Source organism: Thermobia domestica, chromosome 12 (assembly GCF_964235325.1).
Source record: "Thermobia domestica chromosome 12, izTheDome1.hap1.1, whole genome shotgun sequence".
Lineage (NCBI taxonomy): Eukaryota > Metazoa > Arthropoda > Insecta > Zygentoma > Lepismatidae > Thermobia > Thermobia domestica.
In genome coordinates this window covers 203086579-203107440 of record NC_137465.1, presented here as the reverse complement: position 1 = coordinate 203107440, position 20862 = coordinate 203086579, and the positions used below count along the sequence as shown (strand labels likewise).

The 20862-nt window shown below is 38.9% G+C and overlaps 2 protein-coding genes across 3 annotated transcripts in view; one reads left to right on the top strand and one right to left on the bottom strand.

The window, feature by feature from the left end:
- The window catches only part of DCTN1-p150 (dynactin subunit 1), a 115324-nt gene extending 112736 nt beyond the window's left edge, over positions 1-2588 (top strand). For both annotated transcript variants that reach the window (XM_081734564.1, XM_081734563.1), the window contains one exon: positions 2079-2588. In XM_081734564.1, coding sequence (XP_081590690.1) covers positions 2079-2219 — 141 coding nt within the window. In that variant the 3' untranslated portion in view covers positions 2220-2588. The remainder of the gene's footprint in view (positions 1-2078) is intronic.
- Positions 2589-15061: 12473 nt separating this feature from the next.
- The window catches only part of LOC145666942 (fidgetin-like protein 1), a 57999-nt gene continuing 52198 nt past the window's right edge, over positions 15062-20862 (bottom strand). Inside the window, exon 12 of the mRNA XM_081734561.1 lies at positions 15062-19641. Coding sequence (XP_081590687.1) covers positions 19513-19641 — 129 coding nt within the window. The 3' untranslated portion in view covers positions 15062-19512. The remainder of the gene's footprint in view (positions 19642-20862) is intronic.

Here is a 20862-nt window from a genome sequence, read left to right as displayed (position 1 = left end):
CGAAAGGTGGATAATTGTGTAAATTCAAATGAATGCATCAAGAAACAAATGAAATTGAATATAAATTCCTTTGATGCTGCAGGTAAATAACTCCAGGCAAATGGTTATCGATCTGAACCCAGATATTCACATGGTCAGTATCGTGCAATGCGTGGTTTATGTTGAATTTTGAATCGGACCCCATTGAGTGCCCAAAATACAACTTTGTGGTGTTTTAGTACAGATATGAGACTACAATCTGAACAATTTTGAACAAATTCAGAAGGACATTTCTATGCCAAATTCAAAATTCAAATCTTAATTTGAATTTTTGAAGTGTTATTTTTTATTTTACAGGTTTTTCAATATAGTACAACTTGTAGAGCAATCTTTAAGCTTTCCAATGGTGTTTGTTTCACGTCTCTAGTGCACATATTAACCATTTTATGACAATTTTTAATAAATCACTGTAACTGAAAAAATACAATTTTTTGACATTTTTGAACACACTGTATGGAGACACTTTCAGGGGGGAGAGGTAATATTTGGGATTTTTTCATCTCCCACTGTAATAAAGCTGTACACCAATTTTTACAAAAATCTGAGATGGTCAAGTCTGATGACTTGTTGATTTGACATGGAATGTTCCTTACATATTTCATTGCACATGTTCTAACTTACCAATGTTGGTATATAGAACATTAAATACGCGGTCAAACTTAAACTTGTACTAAGGATGCTACAATTATTTTTATTACTAAAAAACTTCCAAGGCAAACATCTATGGATATAAGCTCTGAAGTGCTGTACTTTCGCAGTTTATTGTTGAAAAAATAAATAAATAAATAAATAAAAATCAGCAACCGAAGTAAATGAATTGACAGTTCAAATAACACACGCAGCAAAACGAATAATTTTTAGAGAACAGGTCTAGTTACAGAATTACTTCTTAGAAGTTGTAAAGCATTAGGCAGCAGGAATACTACAATAATGGTAGAAGTCACTGATAAATGTTACTGCTGTTTACTCGTTTGTTACTTTTATTATAATTGAAGAACGAAAGAAAAAAAAAAAAAAACTTCTATACTAGTATAACAAAACTAGTGCTTTCTAAAACATACTTTAGATATACACATTGCGGGGAATAGGAAACGAGATCGATTTTTTTTCTATCGAAATTAATTTTGGTTGGAAAGTTTTTCTTAGTATTGAATCGTACGTATGACCTTGGAATCATGCAGAAATTTCCAGCTCGGCCGGGTAGCATGACGCGGCTAAGTATAAACTGGTATTGTGACTCGTTTTACGAAGGAACTGGTGCTGGAAAGAGTGCACCATTTCCAGGAATTGATGGCCGCTGCTAGAAAGGAGTCACACTTTTTCCAAAACATCAATGCAGAGGACGAAACATGGGTTTTTCAGTACCATCCTGAATCCAAGCTGAGTGGAAGGTCCTGATTCTTTCCAAAAAAGCACCAATCAAAATTCTAAAAAAATGAAGACACACGTGATTGGTTGTATTTTGATCATAGCAGGAATTGTTCACAGTGACTTTCCTAGTATCCAGGGGTCAAATTGTCACTGGGAATTTGTATGTGAAGGTTTCAAAAGGTCTGCTGCGAAAAATCATACTTGTAAGACGGAAGTGACGTCAACTGGAAGTTGTTGCACGACAGTGCCCCAGCACGTAATACAATCATTGTTCATGAGTTTTTGACCCCTCTAAAAGTGTTTTGCTTACTACACCTCGCATACTCACCAAACCTCTACTTCTGTGGTTATTCTTTTTCCCCAAATTAAAAGCACCACCGAAGGGTCGCACTATTTGCACTATTGTGAAAGCAGTGGCCACCTTAAATACAATTACATCCTAAGACTTCCAGAAGTCATTCCATAACTTACTGGATTGCATAAAGCTGGACAAAGTATGGACAACGAAGGTTCCTACTTCGAGTAAATCTATGTAAGTTTATGTAGCATTGTATTTTTTGTGCGTTTTCTTAATTAATCTTTCAGAGACATGCTCTATGTGTGAACTATTTCATTTCTTCACGAGTTGATTATCATTTTCGAATAATATATTTTCCATTCCGTTTCAGGCTCTCCAAGAAAGTGGCGCAGAGCGTATAGGTCAACTCCGCATCCCCGACATCTCGAAGAAGAGCTCTGAAACTTCTGTTATCCCAGTCCTTTTGGATCCGTCATCTCTAAAAGACGTTCATTTGAAGCTTTTGGGTTAGAAGAGAGTTGAACGAACACTGGTGCTAGGGGATGGCCACTGGGGCCAAATTCTTCGTTACTTCGATGGTTCAGAGTTTCCTGTAGAATTCACTCCAACTCTACGCTTATTTATTTTAACAATAATTTATTTCGCACGGAGAACAGAAGCGGTTATATCAGTTGTATTTCAAACCTTTGTTTTGGCATTCCACAGGAAATGATATTATACGCAGCCTGCTAACTGAATTAATAACTTAATTTATTCTTCGTAATAGCAGAGGAACCACCGAACAGTTCTACTCTTCCGCTGTGATATAACTTCTTCTAAGTCCTGTTTCGTTCTGTGTAAATGCACACAAAGGGTAAAGCTATATATTGTTATAAATATACTTCTGTTGTCTTTTATTTCTAGTATCACCCATACCAATTACCTTTTAAATCCCCAAAAAATGTTAATATGTCTGGAGTATTCGAATTGGACTGGAGATTGGGATTTATTTATTTATTTTTTTTAATCTGATCGCTCGACTGGTAAGAATTCGAACCTCAACCACCTTCGGCCTTCCACTCAACCGCCTCGTTGTAGCTGATATCTGAATCAAGGAAAAAGTAGGAAGGAAGCGACAAAAGGTTCCAACCACCACTAACCACGTGGTGTAACGGCCCATTTGTGAGCCTAATCCTACTCCAGCGCCATCTGCTAGCACGTGATCAGGGCGCTGCGACGCCCTGTGCCTAACAGGCGCATCAGGAGCTTTTTAGGCCTAGTGGCCGTTGCGTTTTTTCACGTGACTCCCCAGTTTGCCTCACGACATTGGGTGGACGCCGAAAATTGGAAAGCACCGGCCGCAGGAATCGAACCCAGGACCACGCAGATATGAGTCCAACGCTATAACCACTAGACTAAGGTGTTCCCTGACAAAAGGTTCCTGTATGAACGAAGTGGTAAGACAAATGCTGAAAATATTCGAAAGAAATTTACCATATCGCAAATACTGCAAATGAAGGAAGTAGAGGTGCAAGTGGAAAGGGTCAGAGTATCAATAGCACTCACTAAGGATGATTCCATACCGGGACCAAGTACCTGGATAAAACCTATATATCGTCTAAAAGCTCTTGCCATGAGAAGTACGAAACTGTTTTCAAATCACGGGCAAACCCACAACCTGACCCTATAAGAAGCCAGTTTGTTGGTGTTTGCGACCCTATGTATTGCATTTTCGACAGAAGTAAAAATGAATGTTACGATGCATCACTTGTAAGTGCCTGAGTCCATCATGATTCTTTTTAACTCATTGCTAGAACGTGACTCTGGCAAGAGTTTGGTAATATCGCCCTGCACCCAGACGTACCCATTTGGTCAGTGTTGCCAACGAATTTTAAATATAATGTGGCAAATGTTTTCTCTACCACTGAACGTATATCCATGTGAAGTGGCATAAACATCATTCGTCACTAGAGAAAATATACTGTGGACGTATTCCTCATTCAAGGACCCCAGTTTGTCAGTGTTGCCAACCAATTGTAAAAATGAGAAGGTGTAAAACAGGTTCCATACGATAAGACGTTTACACACCAAGCTTGGCAGAAATATCACACGTTATTATAGTACAAAGACGTTGAGTGTGACCATCTCCCAACCATTCTAGGTTGTCAGTGTTGCCAACCAAGTGTAAACATCACAATGTTGCAAATGGCGTGCGTGCCATGAAACGAATATAAAACAAATGTGACAGAAGTAGCATTGGGTAATGGAAAAATAGTGAGTGTCCCAGTCTCCCAAGCACCCCAGTTTAGCAGTGTTGCCAACTAATGCGAACATTCAAGATTATTGCATGAAGTCTACAGCATTGGCAAACATAATTAGACTGTGACCCATGCTAGGTTTTCCATTGTCCAATGTTGCTTATGTCACATTTGTTATATATTGGTTCAATTGCAAGCACGCCACTTGCAACATCGTGATGTTCACATTTGGTTGGCAACAGTGACAACCTAGAATGGTTGGGAAATGGTCACACTCAACGTCTTTTTACTATATGATGTGATGTTTCGTGTGATGTTTCTACCAAGGTTGGTGTATAAATTTCTCATCATACGAACCTGTTTTACACCTTCTCATTTTTACAATTGGTTGGCAACACTGACAAACGGAGGTCCTTGAGAGAGGAATACGTCCACAATATATTTTCTCTAGTGACGAATGATGTTTATTCCACGTTACATGGATATACTTCCAGTGGTAGAGGAACCATTTGATAAATTATATTCACAATTACTTGGCAACACTGATCAAATGGGTACGCCTGGGTGCAAAGTGATATTACCAAACCCTTGCCGGAGCCACGTCCTAGCAACGAACCAAAAAGGAACATAATGGGCTCAGATGCTTACGTGTTATGGGTCGTAACATTCATTTTTACTTCTGTCGAATATGTCATACATAGGGTCACAAACACCAACAAACTGGCCCCTTGTAGGGTGAAGTTGTGTGTTTGCCCGTGATTTGAAAACTGTTTCGTACTTCACATGGCAAGAGCTTCCAGACGATATATAGGTTTTATCCAGGTACTTGGTCCCGATATGGAATCATCCCTAGTCAATGAAGCAGACGTCCAAGCAGCTGTAAAGGAGAAAAAGGAATGATACAGAAAGTGGCAGAACTTGGGAAATCATCAAGACCTGAAGGATTACAGGGAACCCAAGGAAAACGCTAAGGCAGTCAGTGTGACAAAAGACAAGACTTAATGAGTTGTACAACAAATTAGAATCAAAACAAGGCAAAAAGAGTATTTACAAATTTTCGAAGATAAGGGTGAAGCATAAAAGACAGATTTCGCACAAGCGCTGCATTAGGGTTGAAAATAACGAAATTTTGACAAGTGAGAAGATAAACAAATGGTGGAGGGAGTATTTCCAGAAACTTTTCATTGAAAAAAACCAGGCCGGTAGCCAGCTCAAAAATGTACGGGGGGGGGGGGATCCAACCAAATCATAGTTCACCATATTATAGTGCATTTGCAAGCCTACCGTGAAAATTTTAGAGGGGCAGTAAAATTTAGAGACTCGCCCCCCCTGGATACGGGCCTGAAGAAAACCCGAGAGAAGCTTATGAAAATCTATCCATGAATCAGGGATTTATTTGGCCTGTGACTATGGTAGAGTTTGAAAATGTAATGAAAAAGATGAAAAGTGCTAAAATCCCAGGACTGGATAATATCCCTATCGAAGCATGGAAATATTTAAGTAAGGGAGGAGTTCAGTTGTTAACTCGACTTTTTAATAGTTTTGGAAACTGGAACGGTCAGAGAAGTCAGGGAAACTCAGAAAGAAAGACTGGAAATCAGGGAAAGTCAGTGAAATTTTATAAAATGTATTTTTTCTAACATTAATTGTACACCAATTTCAGCTTAGCCAACCATTAATGATCACAGTATGGAACGTTGCTCAGATTTTTATGGGTGGTAAGTGGAATGTACGTATGAGCAATTGATTATTATTTGTCTCTATAGAATAAATGTTCTCATATACAAATATTCACTGTTATTTATTCGTAACGTCATCCGACACCTGTCATGAAAGTCAGGGAATTTCTTGCCAAAGGTCAGGGAAGGTCAGAGAGAAGTCAGGGAAAATGATTTCTCCCGATCAGTAGGAACCTTGTGCAAAAATGCCCGAAGAATGGAGAAGCAGCTACATTGTACTGGTGTTTAAAAACTAAGGAGATGTGCAGAGACGTTTCAACTTTCTGCCATGCAATGTAGCTCTGGAAGAGAGCGATAAAAGTAAGATTAAGAGAAGAGACCGAAATAACAGAAAACCAACTTAATTTTATGCCAAAGTGGTCGACAATGGATGCAATATTTGCACTTAGGATGCAATGGAAAAGTACAGAGAATACCAGAAGGATCTCCATATAGAGGAAACGCACGATAGAGTGCCATGGGATCTAATATGGTGAGCCCTGAAGAAGTATATTCTGAATATATACATCTGTTCAATTCAAGATATTTAAAGTAGGACTTAATCAGAAATCTAGCCCTAGTACATATCTTTGTACATTTGTGACGGAAGAGTTTATAAAGGTTAGCACTTTGGAATATGGTATTTACAGACGACATGTTCTGGTGAATGAGACCCAAAGCAGCACTGCAAGAGAAATTAAGACACCTGGAGAGGAGCATTGGAGAGCAAAGGACTTCTAGTTAGTAATACCAAGACAGAATATCTGTATTGCCCATTCAGCAAAAATAAAATCGGAAATACAAGATTACGACTTGATAAAGAAGTGATAAGGAGGAAGAAATGATTACAGGAAAATGCAGGAACAGAGGAAGATGTAAAGGACAGAATTAGCATAGGTTGGACAAATTGGAGGAGAGAAGTGGCAGGAGTTTTATGTGACCGTAGGATACCAATACGACTTACAAGAGAAGTTGAAAAAGCAGTAATGAGACCTGTCGTATCATACGGAGCAGAAAGTTGTATCACGAAGAAGAGAGAGAAATGGAGGTGAAGCTGTTGCAGTGGTTGTGAAGAGCGACGCAAGACAAAATTAGGAATGAAGTGATCCGAGGAACAGTAAGGCCAATAGTGGACAAACTTCAAGAATTAGACTTCGATGGTTGGCCATGTAAGATAGTCTTCTTTGGTGTATATAACTCACCGAGTGGATTCTATAGAACTGAATGGAAAATGAACGACGCGAAGCTGTCCAAAGAAATGTATTGATTATGTGAAGTAAGATATGGCGCAATGTGGTGTTTCAGTGGATATGACACAAAATAGAGAAAGGTGGTCACCAATCAGTAAAGCCAACCAAAGGTTTTATAAAGATAACCAAGAAAGTTCTGTCGCTTTTTGTGGAGGTCTATGTTCAATGCGAATGGAGATAAGGCGAAGTCAGTTGTTGATGTGGGTATATCCAACATACTACCTGGTTGTAGCAGTTCAGTTACACCGTGAATTTGCGTAAGGACAGAGTGAATATGGAACCTCCACAAAGCGTCATAAGGGCGTGTATGCTGTACGAGTTCAAACTGGGGTCAAACGCCGCTGCAGCCGAGCGGAAGATATGCCAGGCCTTTGGTGAGGATGTGGCTACGGGGACAGTGCAGTGGTGGTTTAACAAGTTTAAGCACAGTGATACAACACACGAAGACGCATCACGTGCCGGAAGACCAACATATGTACAAAATGAAGATCTTCAGGTAGCAATTGAGGCTAACAGTGGCCAGACATGTGAGGAACTGGGACTACAATTCAGTGTGAGTGGGGAAACCATTCGGCACCACCTCTATCAACTTGGGAAGCACTACAAGTTGGGTCGATGGGTCCCACATCATTTGACTTCGGACCAGAAGGCAACGCGAGCAGATACCTGTGTTTCTTTGCTGTCTCGTCTGAGGAAGGAGCCATTTCTGGACAGGGTGTTGACATGTAATGAGAAGTAGGTCCTGTACGAAGTTTCCGTTATCATTGGTTAGCATCCCATAAACCGGTTCCAAAACAGCCGAAATCAGCACTGCACCAGAAGGTCCTCCTGTGTATTTGGTGGAGTTCTCGCGGCATCGTGCATCGGGAACTGCTATCAGCTGGTCAGAACATCAATGCAAGTGTGTACTGTTAGCAGTTGAGCCGTGTTCAAGAAAAACTCAAAACTCTGGAGCCAGCACTTCTGAATCGGAAAGGGGTTCTCCTGTTACAGGACAACGCTTAAGCCCCACGTGGCTAGGATGACACTGGTCACCATTCTACGCTTTGGATGGGAAACACTATGGCATCCGCCATACTCCCCGGACATTGCACCGTCCGATTATCACCTGTTCCATTCCTTGGACGACGCCGGTTCAAATCAATAGTAGAGGTTCAAAATGCACTTGATACCTTCTTCGCTCACGGCCTACCAGGTTCTACCGTGATCGAATCCATGGCCGTCCAGGACATTGACAGTAGGTTGTCGATGCTGATGGAGACTATTTTTGATCTTCGAGGTACTTCGTAGGTGACATATCGATGTTCGAAGGTGGTGGGTGAAAAAGTGACAGAACTTTCTTGGTTACCTTTATAGATGATGATGGAGAGTCAAGTTGAAAAGAAGGGTCATCTCCAACATAATGTTTTGTACAAGTTCCATAAAGGTTCTAGTGCAGCAGAGGCATCCAGAGAAGTTTGTGGGGTGTATGGAAATGAGGGTGTTGCTGAAAGGATCAGCCGGAAAGGGTTTGACAGGTTCTGAAATAGAAATTTTGACGTAAGCGATTCTGGTCGCCCCTTGCACTTCAATGAGGATTATTTGAACTTGATCCACCGTGATTCACGTTCAAATCCCCGAGAACTGACCACGGAGATGGGAGGTGGAGAGGCAACTATTCTGCGACACCTTCAATGTATGGAAACGGTTCAAAAACAGGGTTCGTGCGTGCCTCATTTATTGTGCAAACAACAAAAGCAGAGTGTTGCCATATATGGTTCTTTGCTTATCCGTTATCGTAAATGATGTCACCAACATCGGTCCTTTGTTTCACGTATTTTTACAAATGATGTGAAATGGTGCCTGTACGTGAACATTAGGCAGCCCAAACAAAGAGAACAACACGTCCGAAGCAGGATTTGCATCCCAAGAAGACAATATTGAATGACTGGTGGCCATGAAGGGGATCCATAGTGAATTCCTATCCCGTAATCGAACCATCACACTTGTATTCTCAACTGCAACGTGTTTATGCAGACTTCAAGAAAAAAAGACCGAATAAACATGGTAATATGATCTATGTGGGCAACGCTAGACCACATGTGGCACACATGTCAACGTTGCTATTTAGCAGCTTGAGCGGAAGATTCTTTTTCATCTGGCGTGTTCCTGAGATGTAACTCCTACAGATTATCACGTTTTCCAGTCTCTATCGAATTCACTCTGTGGCACATCCTTTGAAAACTATGAGCAGCTGCAAAATATAGTACATCCAAGCCAGCGTTATTATTTTTATCCAAAAACTGCCTGAACTTGGGAACAGATTGTAAACAATGCGGGGCAATACATCAGTGGTCCATCATCTCAACGACAGTTTTAATGATTTTATTTAGAAAGTGCGGACCACCACACTAAACAGTCTCGCTCTACCATACTGTAGTCATTTCTAAGGCACATGGCAAAATGGTTATGTCAGAAGAAAACTCACCTCATCAGTAAAACATTCTGGGTTCTTAACGAGGGAGCGAGTTATTATGTATTTCTAGTGTCACTGATGAATAATTTATCCACCAGCCACGAGGGAGGATCAGAAACTAAGGTTACGAGGCCGATATTTCGGGAGTTTCATCAGTTATAGAGGAATGAGGAGTGTACTGTAATTTTAATAGATGAAGTTGGCAACTGTGCAGATTTAGCCACTCACCACCTACGGCGCTAGTTGTAGGTAAACACAAATGACGACTGACTTGGAAAACTGGTCTCGCGAAGAAGTCCATTCAGTTATTCGATTTCTGTGACCGAAACGTGTATCCGTGGCTGAAATTCACCGTCAGCTGGTAAAGGTTTATGGAAAGACTGTAATGTCTCGTCAGCATGTATCAGAATTGTGTCGAAAGTGACAACGCGCGCCCGCATAGTGTCCAGAAGACCACTATGCTGTTGAAGCAGTTTCGCTGGGACCTCATCAACCACCCTCCCTCCAAGCGACTTCTACCTGTTCCCGTACTTGAAGAATCACCTAGGAGGCAGTCGTTTCGCTTCGAACGGAAAGGAGAAACACTTCGTGACAACGTGGCTGAACACACAAGGACAGGATTAAGGAAATCTTCAAATTCAGGATGCGATAAGTGCCTCAGCCAATATGGAGACTATGTCGAAAAATAACCTAATGTATATACTATCTGGTGGCTGTATGAAATAATATATACGAGTTTCACTGCAGGCTTTGTAACCTTACTTTCTGATCAGCCCTCGTAATTACGACAAATTTTTCAGCCATTCTGAAGAAAATCATGGGGACTACTCAACTGCCCTTTGTAAGAAAAAGGATTATTTAATGAAATCCTTAACATGTCAGCCTGCGTCATGATAACCTTGCTTAAGATATTTCTAATGTTGGCTGTAGAAAAACAAGAGCACAATGAGACGACAAACGTCTGTACGTTACACTAAGTCCTAATAGTAAATAGTTACGCAAATAGATCTCTCTTCGTACGCTATCACTTGCCTGGCTGTCGCTGTCTGCGGAATTGTGTATAATGAACTCCTTCAATAAGTACAGAAAATATGATATGGAATTTGAGGGGGGGGGGGGAGGAATTTAAACAATCATAGAGGTACTAAGTCACAAACTTAAGTCACTTTCATTTTTATTTATAAGCATAGATTTCTCGCTTTCGTGACAGGAGTTCACTATTTCTAGAAAAATAATAACTCCAATTGCCTCTTGAACCGATAGCAATACTGAAAAATGTGTACGCATGATCCGGGTAATGAAAGTGACTATGCACTTCTTTTTTAAAGGCCAATCTCTCGCCAGCTATTGTTCCAGATCAATTTTAATATGTGGCGGCCAAGAGTTTTCTCGGGATTCTCCCACATTTTTTTTTTATTCCAGCAATTTTTTTTCATAATTATGGTTTCATTAATTATCCGTCTCCTTTAGCCTACGGGGCAACCATAGGATGTTAAAGATTTCATTTTGTTTTAGAAACGTAATAATTTTACTCCTTAGTCAATACCGTAATTAATCATTTGGAATCAGAAATTTAAGAAAATAATAAATACAACTCACAATATGCTTTTAGTATGTGTAAGATAATCTATTGTTTTATCAACATGAACAACAATTAAACTCTTCCTCGATGAAGTTTAGCTGTAATCAAAGTCAAAGGAAGTATCAGAACTTAATTATGTTTAGGAAGAATGAGAAATCTGTAATTGAAACTTTCAAGAAAGAAATCACAACTTCGTTATGCATCCGTAATAGGTCACCTTTTTCTCATATAATTTAAAGGGGTTTTAAGTAGGCTTACTTTTACTTTCGTTAAGATTATCTTTTTGGTCACGGACTAGTAACTTGTAAAATAGTGGCAATTATTAAAATAATCGAACCACAGGAACCCGCGGTGGCTTAGTGGTAGAGCGTTCACCTCTGGTATGTGGTTCGACCCCAGTTCGCAGTAGGAAGGCTTTATGGTGGATAAACACCGTGTGCGTGAGTTTCTTCATTCCATCATTTGATTTATTTCTCATCATCACCGTCTCTTTTAGCCTACACGGTATAATCATCGTACGTAAAACTGAAAGATTTTTATATAATCGAACCATAGCTCAGTTGGAAAAGCGCGGGCTTTGAACTCGGAATGTTCTGATCATCTTGACTGGAGCTTTCTAGGATTTTCTTGTCACAGGCGAATGTCGGGATGGTGCCTTAGTTAAAGGTTCTGCCTAATACCTTCCACATTCATTTTCCCAGTTGGGTTGCTTGTCGAGGCATGTTATCTCTGCAGCGGGACGGGCTTAAGCCAAGTTGGCAGTCTGCATAGAAATTTAAATTTTTTTAAAAAATCGATCTGAATTAAATAACTATTTATATTACAAAAAATAATTTCAACATCTTTACTCCATTGCGAAAATTAAGTGTAGAAGAGCGGTGTAGACTGCTATGGTTTTGTTATATTTCTAGATGAAAATCTGTTGAATTACATTAATATTATAGCTGTTAATTGAAGCACAAGCATTCGAAAAATATATAAGATTATAAAGGGTGCGGCAGAAATAGTTAGACGATGTAAAATGAACATAGAAAACGTTACCCGAAGGATAACGTGCTCATTGTTGTTTTGTTTTGTCAAGTGGTTCAAAGCATTGTGTATGCATGTAGGTTCGTTCTACTGTTCGGTGCGCATGCGCAGTATAGGAAGAATTACGTAAGCTTTCCGTCAGTAGCCATGGAGCGTTGGTCGGACGAACATCGCGCTTTCGCAGTGGAGTTTTCTTCAAGAACAAAGACTGCAACAATTACGCAGCGTAAGTTTCGGAGTCATTTTAACATTGACAGAAATGGACAAGTACCGACACGACAAACTATTCTTAATTGGGTGAAAAAGTTCCGAGCTTCGGCTTCTGCAAGATCAAAGAAATCCCCAGGTCGTCGACGTTCAGTGAGAACACCAAGCAACATAGAGAGGGTTCGAGAAGAATTAATTAGAAGTCCAAGGTGTTCAGCTCGTTGGCATGCTGTGCCACTTGGCATGTCAGATAGGAGTGTGCAGCGAATATTACACCAGGACCTACACTTCCACCCATTCAAAATTCAGATGATTTACAAGTTGCTCCCTGAGGATTTTAATGCTCGCATACAATTCTGCAATACGCTGTTGCAAATGATTAATGAGAACCCAAACTTTCTACAGAGGTTAATCATGTCCGACGAGGCTCATTTTGACATTGATAGGTGTGTAAATAAGCAGAATTTCCGTTACTGGGCACCCAGAAATCCAATGTTTTTGCATGAAGTGCCTTCATAGCCCTAAAGTAACAGTATGGTGTTTATTTTGACGGGATTATTGGACCATACTTTTTCAACGGCAAGGATGGTAAGACTGTAACTGTCACGTGTGCTCGATATGTAGACATGCTCGAAAACTTTTTACTCCCAGAATTGCGACGGCATTGCCTTAGACGGATGTGGTCCCAACAAGAGGGGTCACGTCACACACAGCAACTGAATCGATCAACATTCTTGGGGGGGGGGGGATATTTCCAGGACGGGTTCTCTCTCGTCGCGGCAATGTTCCTTGGCCTGCACACTCGCCCGACCTATAGACACGTGACTTCTTCCTATTGGGTTACTTTAAGCAACAAGGGTATGCAATAAAATCTGCAACATTACAGGATTTGCGTGAATCCATTCAACATGCAATCCACCAAACCCCGCTGGACATGGTTCAACGAGCTGTGAGTGCTGTGAGGCGACGTGCAGAGATCTGTTTGAATAACCATGGTGCACACCTCACTGACATAATTTTCAAGACGTAGTTACCATATGTAATGCTTTTGTATGTACATTCTGGACATGTAAAACTTTTGTTCATAAAAGGTCATTAAAATATTTAATTTGCAAAGAAACATCGGCTAACTATTTATGCTGCACCCTATATATGAACTAAGTGCATCAATTAAATGCTCTGTTTCGGCCCCAACACAGACCCTGTTACTATGGCCTTCACAAAATATCCTACAGTTTCATCCCATCATCGCTGTCGTCACTGTCACTAATATTATCACTTTCTATAACGATTTTTTGAATATCGTCACGCCTGTTCCAACTCTTGAACTTTTCTTCTATTTCAATGTTTCACACACGCTTTCCACAGTGCCGAATCATTGATGTTTGGGGTTTTATTATGCGTCGTTTTAGAGAACTTTAAATCATTTCAATTGGATTGAACACAAAAATAGGGCGGCAGTCTGAGCAGTTGGTGCCCTTCCGACCGCTAAAATATCATCGTATATTTCTTTTCGGCATTTGCACGTTTGACAATATCAGGGCTCATAGTGGTCTGGTCTCTTGTAAGAAAAAGTGACCAAAATCTCATCATGCCCCTTTTTTCCTTTGTCAATTTCTTCATCATCTCTCTCTTTGTTGTTTTGTTTCATCTTTTCTTCTTTTTGAGTTCCTCCTTTCTTAGGTTTTCTAAGTATGCTTTGTAGTTACGGTATGCAGACTTAGCAGATGTAAGAAGCTTCTGAGTAAGTGGAATCAGTTCTGGCCTATTTCCGAATTTCTTCATCCCAGACATTATATTTAACTTAGCATTGAGAGTTCTCAAAGCCATGAAATATTCAAATTCATCACCTACTCGTAAGAACAACATACAAAAAGCATAACACAAGACGAACATGATGAACCACACAAACACACACACCCAACGTTAAGCGGAGCGTTAACTGTTACGAGCGAAAACTAAAAGACTATTATGATAGAAGAAAGAATAGACACAGAAGGGTTCTCAGCCCCACCTTGAGAGCTTAAGCATCCACCAACCATCCACTGTGCTTTAGGAAGAATAAAAGCCGAAGTGAGAATAAAGCTGACTGTTTCACATGTGGTAACAAATACTGAAGCTTTCAGAAGAATAATGAGTAACAAGTTTCTGCCTTTTTCCATTTATTTTCCTAATATTTTTCTTAGAAAACCGCCAATGCAAAACATAAATCACACAACACAATCACTTTACCTTCCAAAAAAGTAACTTTTAGTTAAAAAATAGTAACTCGCTATGAGCCCTGCAATATTTAACAATGTCGCTGTTGTAGGAATAAATTGAGGAACGTTTTTTTTCTTCTTCATGAATTAACTTACTTCGTTTTCTTCGTACTGCTGTTTGGCATTTTCTCTAATTGGCAACAATAGTAGCTAGTGTTATCCATTATAATCAACACACCTGATTCCTTGGTAATTTTTTTTTATTAACTGTTCTTTAAACAACCTTTAAACAAAAGCTCCGTTGTCATATCTTGGTGGTAATAGGCAAATAATGAATCAATATTCTTCGCAGACAAAAGTAAACATCTGGGAACGCATCCATTTCCATTGCCCGCATGAAGTATAATAGTTTTCCTCTTGAAATTGGGACATCCAGACAACAATTATGAGATTTGTCGTGCTAGTTTGCAGCTTTGTGTTATTACTTCAGCAACTGAAAAATGTCTTCCGCAAATAGAAATATAGTTTAGCATAAATCCCTCCAATAATGTTAGGAAAACCTATGTCTTTAACTGAAAATTATGCTTCAGAAAATTGAAGCGTGTGAATAGGTAGGAATTTGGTTTTGAATGTCAGATTTAAAAGGCACATCAGAAATATTTCAAAGAATTAGATTTTAGGACTTTCAAAACATTTATTTAAACAAAATGACAAATCAACGTCATAAATATCACAGACAGAAATACATAGATATTGTGTTACATTTTACAAGGTTTTTTCACGTAGTTTTGATGAGGAACTTCAGTAAGTCGTGGCACAATATTATTAAAAATTTCAAGAACATAAACCAGTCACAATAATTTTTATAACCACTTTTACATATGTTCCAAATTTTGACCTGACAACAAGCGCGCGCGATTACATACTAGACTACATTGAAAAAATACATATTTTTCTTATTGCTTGGGATAAGTTTTCCTTCACATTCTATTTGCAACATATGTACACTACGCTCGTCAATCTATCTCAAAAGCTCACCCAGTCATGGTGCGAAAGTCGATGCTTCGGAAGAGCCCGAGCAATAAATCCTTTCCGCAGTTCAGTAGTGATAGTGAGAGATATGAAATTAACCCAGTTCTAGACTTTAACGCCGAGAATTATTAATTAACTATTAATTATTTTAACTAATATTATATTTAAATAAATTCATTTTTATAACGTACGAAGGACACTAATATACAAGGTGTGTTAAAAAAAATGGGTGAATGTAGTTGCACAGCGCCACCTATCAACCTCTTATCCATTTCAACAAATAAGCCCCATAGCCTGAACCTTTGGGATAGTCAATTTAGAGTTTGAACGAGTTGTGACGTGTCAGTTGGCTTCTAGAGGCAGAACAGTGAGGACGTATTAAGTGTGTGTGTCGTGCGTCTACATTAAGATTTGTTTTAAGCTGCAAAAAAGTGCCAAAGAAGCTCGCAAACTGTTTGAATCAGGGTATGACATAAAGCAATGGCATTGAAGACGGTCTACAAGTGGTATGAGCGATTAAAAAGTGGCAAGGAGTCGGTTGAAAACGAGCAACGATCTGGACGTCATCCAACGTCAAATACATTGAAAACGTGCAAAAAGAAGCACAAATGGTTCGTTCAAACAAGCGAATAACTATAGAAGAACTTTGCGAAGAAATAAACATATCTTACGGGTCCTTGAAAAGGCATTTTAACCTGCCGATTAAACGGGAAAATGACTTCCTCTATCACGAAAACGCATCGTGCCATACCTTGCTTTTGATCCGCGAGTTTTTAGCCGAAAAATTCCTGCCTTACTCACCAGATTTAGCACCACGCGACTTATGGCTCTTCCCAAACATTTAAACAGTGCTTAAAGGAAAACATTTTGACACGTTCCTGACATTCAGAGGGTCACGAAAGAGCAGCTGAAAGCCCTTCCAAAAGAAGCCTTCCACGTTGAGATAAGTGCATTGCTAGCCAAGGATAGTACTTTGAAGGAGATTAAATCCAATTTCATGTAAGCTTATTACTTTGTTTCTAATAAAATTATTCACCGTATTTTTTTATTACAAAATGTCGTCTCTGGTTTACAGACTTAATACTTGAGATTGAAATGAAAGAGAAAATTATGAAATGAAATGAAATCTGTAAGTTTTACGTCCCACGGTTATGCCGGTTAGGCTAAAGGAGACGGTGATTATGAGAGATGAGTGAAATGGTGGAATGAAGAAAGTGGGAGGAAACGGGAGAACCCCGAGAAAACCCACGAGCACGGTGTTTGTCCACCACAAAGTTCACTTGGCGGGGGCTGGGATCGAACCCGGGACCCCAAGCACCAGAGGTGAACGCTCTACCACTGAGCCACCGCGCCCCCCGAAAGAGAAAATTAGTATCAAAATATTTTACCTTAAGTTTACTGATACTAATTGCATCAGTTTTTAAGACTGTTACAAGAAAAATAAATAAATATGAAATAAGAACCTTTTTCTTAACACAGAAGCAGGTCAACTAGTTGCTACGTGGACTATCCAGAAACAGACGTTTTTGAAATTAAAATAAATAAATAAACTAAAAAGTAACAGAATGAAGAAACTAAGTTCTATTAACATACATTTGAAAGGTACACTCTTAAGCTATTTTTCCACATAATCTCCATGCAAATTAACCTACTTATCATATCGTGGCACAAGTTTTTCAATACCATCGCGGCAGAAATCTGCCGGCTGCGATTTCAATCACTGGTTTACACCGGCATGCAGTTCAGCGTTAGTATCAAAGTGTTGTGTTGCGAGCCATGTCTTCATCGCTCGGAGGAGGTGATAGTCGCCCGATGTCCAATCTGGGCTGTATGGTGGGTGATAGAACACCTCCCATCCAAGAGCTCTTAGGTATGCTTAGCCGTAAATGGACATGCATTGTCGTGAAAAACAACACCTTTGCGCTAAGTTGTCCCAGGCGCTTGTTTTGGCGATGGATTTCAATTGACTTGTGTTTTTTTGCCAGCAAAAACCTAATCACAGAACGCACCTCACAAGAGGTGGAATTTTTTTATTGTAGCGCAAACTGTAACACGTAACAGAAAGAACAATAAAAGCGTACAAGACCTCACGTTATCAGAGCTGGATGCGTATTAAGTGTGTCAACGTCTGATGTTTCTGGACAGCCCTCGTATTTCTAAATTATTTGTCTTCATAAGAAATTAATCAGTTTAGTGCATGAGTGCGTAACTGCGTTTATGGCAACATTTTACCACTATCTTAAATTTCTATTTCTTTATTCCACGACATTTTGGACTGAAGGCGTCTTGATTATGGATCATCTATCTTCTACTGATAACCATTTCATCACATTATAACAACCCATCTTTAGATTATATCAAATAACAGGTAAAGCGAGGAAGAAACAAAACTTCAGAAACAGGAAAACGTATACAGGGGTGTCCAAAAAGTTCCTATGCATTAAAATTAGATTCACTTCTGCATGTAGGTGAAAACCTTCCTTAGGACAGCTGGGATTTGGATCCCAAGTAGTACACTATTAAGTTACTTATTACGAGCATTTATCTTATTTTGTGTGAATACAAGGAAAACCAAATTCTGTACTGTTCTCATACGCATAATGCAGTCATCAACAAAAGTAAATAACATTTCTTATGTAATCCTAACAACATGAACTCACTGACATACAATAATGAGCACTTCCTTTCGGTTGACGTGGAAAGTTGAGATTTGGCATGATTGTAGCTTTTTGGGACTAACCCACAGGAAAACTGCCAAAAGTAAATACTTTTGATTTTTAGGGGGTTTAAAGGGTGATGAAATTCCCCATGTTCCTTAAATGGGCTCTTTATTAGACCTATAATCTCATGTTTTTACTTGGAATTGGAACAAACTTGAAATTCCGTATGCTTGTACGTTTTCGTTAGCGTTACCTAAGTAAGTCACCAAAAATAAAAGTTTTTGGTGATTTTATGGTTTTATGGGGAACTGAAAAATCTTCCCCATGTTATTTATAAGAGACACCTTCTACACCTCAAAATGTTTAGGCACTTCCTGTAGGGCTACAATGATAAAAATTGGCATGATTGTACTCTTCGGGAAGTAACGCAGAGGAAAATTGCTAAAACTGAATACTTTTAGTTTTTAGGGGGTGTAAAGGAGAAATGAAAAATATCCATGTTATTTAAGTGGGCGTTTCCTTCGGATACAAAATCTTATCTTTTAGATAGTTGAAACATGAAAGAAACTTGAAATTCGGTAGAATTGTGGATTTAAGAGGTACGAGGTCGTAGGCTGAGCAAGGGCGGGGGTCTGGGGCGGAGCCACCAGCTAGCCAAAGCAGGGTGTCTACTAAAATTCCAAAATGAAATTTCGTGACTTTTTCGTGACCTTTTCTTTACCAAATCATAAAATTTTCTAACATTTTGAAGAGCGAATTAGGCCGAATTTTCATCCATACGATAGAAACGTACTTTGCTTGCGATTTGGTAGCGTCTAAACCCAACCAAAGACAATTTTGGTGGTGAATTTTGACGTTTTATAGAACAAAATTTTCCAATCTGTATTTACAATGTAACATTTGTACAGTTAAAAAAAAATCGTGACCCAAAAGCTAAATTTCGTGACTTTCATGACCGTTTTCTGATTTCGTGACTTTCTCGTGACATTCGTGACTTTCGTGACCGATAGACACCCTGCAAAGGCTAGTCTCTATATAAAATACGCCATTTACTTATGTCGATGACTGTACAGACTACAGTATCAGTATTGTTGTTACAAGTAGTGGGTATTTTGCATTACATTAAATTATCTATATAAATCAACGTAACTTAAAACTATTCTTTAATACATAAACCGTTGTAGGATAATCATCTTCCTTTTCCCAAATTTGAGATATCGACATCTACTCGCATAGGGCCACTATCGTCAGCTTCTTTTGTTTCTATCTAGTCTTTGATTTTGATCTGTATTTAGTGAACGTCACATATCAAATGTTTCATTAACAGTCGAGGCTGTTCCCACTAAATTTAGAGTCATCTGATGTAAGTGGTTACAAAACACAACTAGATTCATAGAAAAATATTATCTATGTACATCATGCTTACTGAGCAACTAAGGTCCTAGGCCTCCACAGCCATATTGGCGATTCCACGTTTCATACGTCGACAGATCTTGGTTCGATACACTGGCTTTCACTTGCTGCAGCGCGTTCTTGAAGTCTTGGATTGTCACCGGTCGCACCTACCAAACAATAATATTTGCTCACATGAAAGAAGTAAAAGTAAGATATTGTTTACAAGTAAATTCTTCGTGATCTAAGCTACTATTGTCAGGAACTTGAAAATGAACTAACCAATCAGAATAAAGCGTTCATTGTCTTCAACTATTACTTGAAAGAAAACTACAGTGTTCCATAGAAGTCTGTAGTACGTGTTTAAGTTACTGGACTCAATGTACAATTGAAAACACTATTTTAAATATATATATATATATATATATTTTTTAATATGTGATACCGATAATGCATATAAATGTATTCTCCACACTGTAATAAATGATATTAGTTCTGGGCAAAGTAAAAAGGAAAAAGAGAGAATGTCTTTATTGGTTAAAGTGACAGGAACAATTGAATAATAAAACTCTGTTTTAAGCTCAAGCCACATTTCCTGATGCGATGAAGTCCGCATTTATTTAACCCTTTCGCAACTATTCTCAAATATATCCGAAGGAAAAAAGTTTGAATTTTTTAAAGTTAGTATTTCGTTAAGTATGCACTTTTCAAAGGTTTAAACTTGGCACGCTAAAGATCAGTGATAAGTACAGAGTGCTGCTTAAGCTCCGGCTAGCATATACTGCATGGCATTTAATTGACTTAGTAAGTGAAACGGTTACGGGAAAGAGAGATTACAGAACAACTGGAATATAAATCTAGATATTAGATGCAATGAAAAATGTCGAAATAAGAAGAAAATCCAAAACATGTGCATCGGATAATTACTCTCTGTAACAAATTTACACGACTTTGTAACCCGTTTTAAAAGGATACGATTTCATAATTTGGGTTGAACCACTGAACACTTTTTCTCTCTTTCGATGTTTGGCAACTGTTCAACATATGCTTCGTACGAAGAGCGATCTTGACAGGAAACGTAAGAGAAATCCTTTCCTTCAGTCATCGGTGTTCGTATGTCTTTCTGTGTATTACCGCAACAAACTTTGCAATATACTTCTACCTATTCACAGTTATACGTATTTTCTAAAATACAATTTTTCTATATTTATTCTGTATCTCTCCATTAAGGAGATCCTGGGATATATATATATATATATACCAAGATTTCCTTAATGGAGACGATTATAAATACAAAAAGTTGGAGGGGAGCCTGGTGGCTCAATGGTAGAACGCTCACTTCTGATGGATAAGGTTCCTAGTTTGTCCCAGTTGCCGGCATGTGAGTTTTA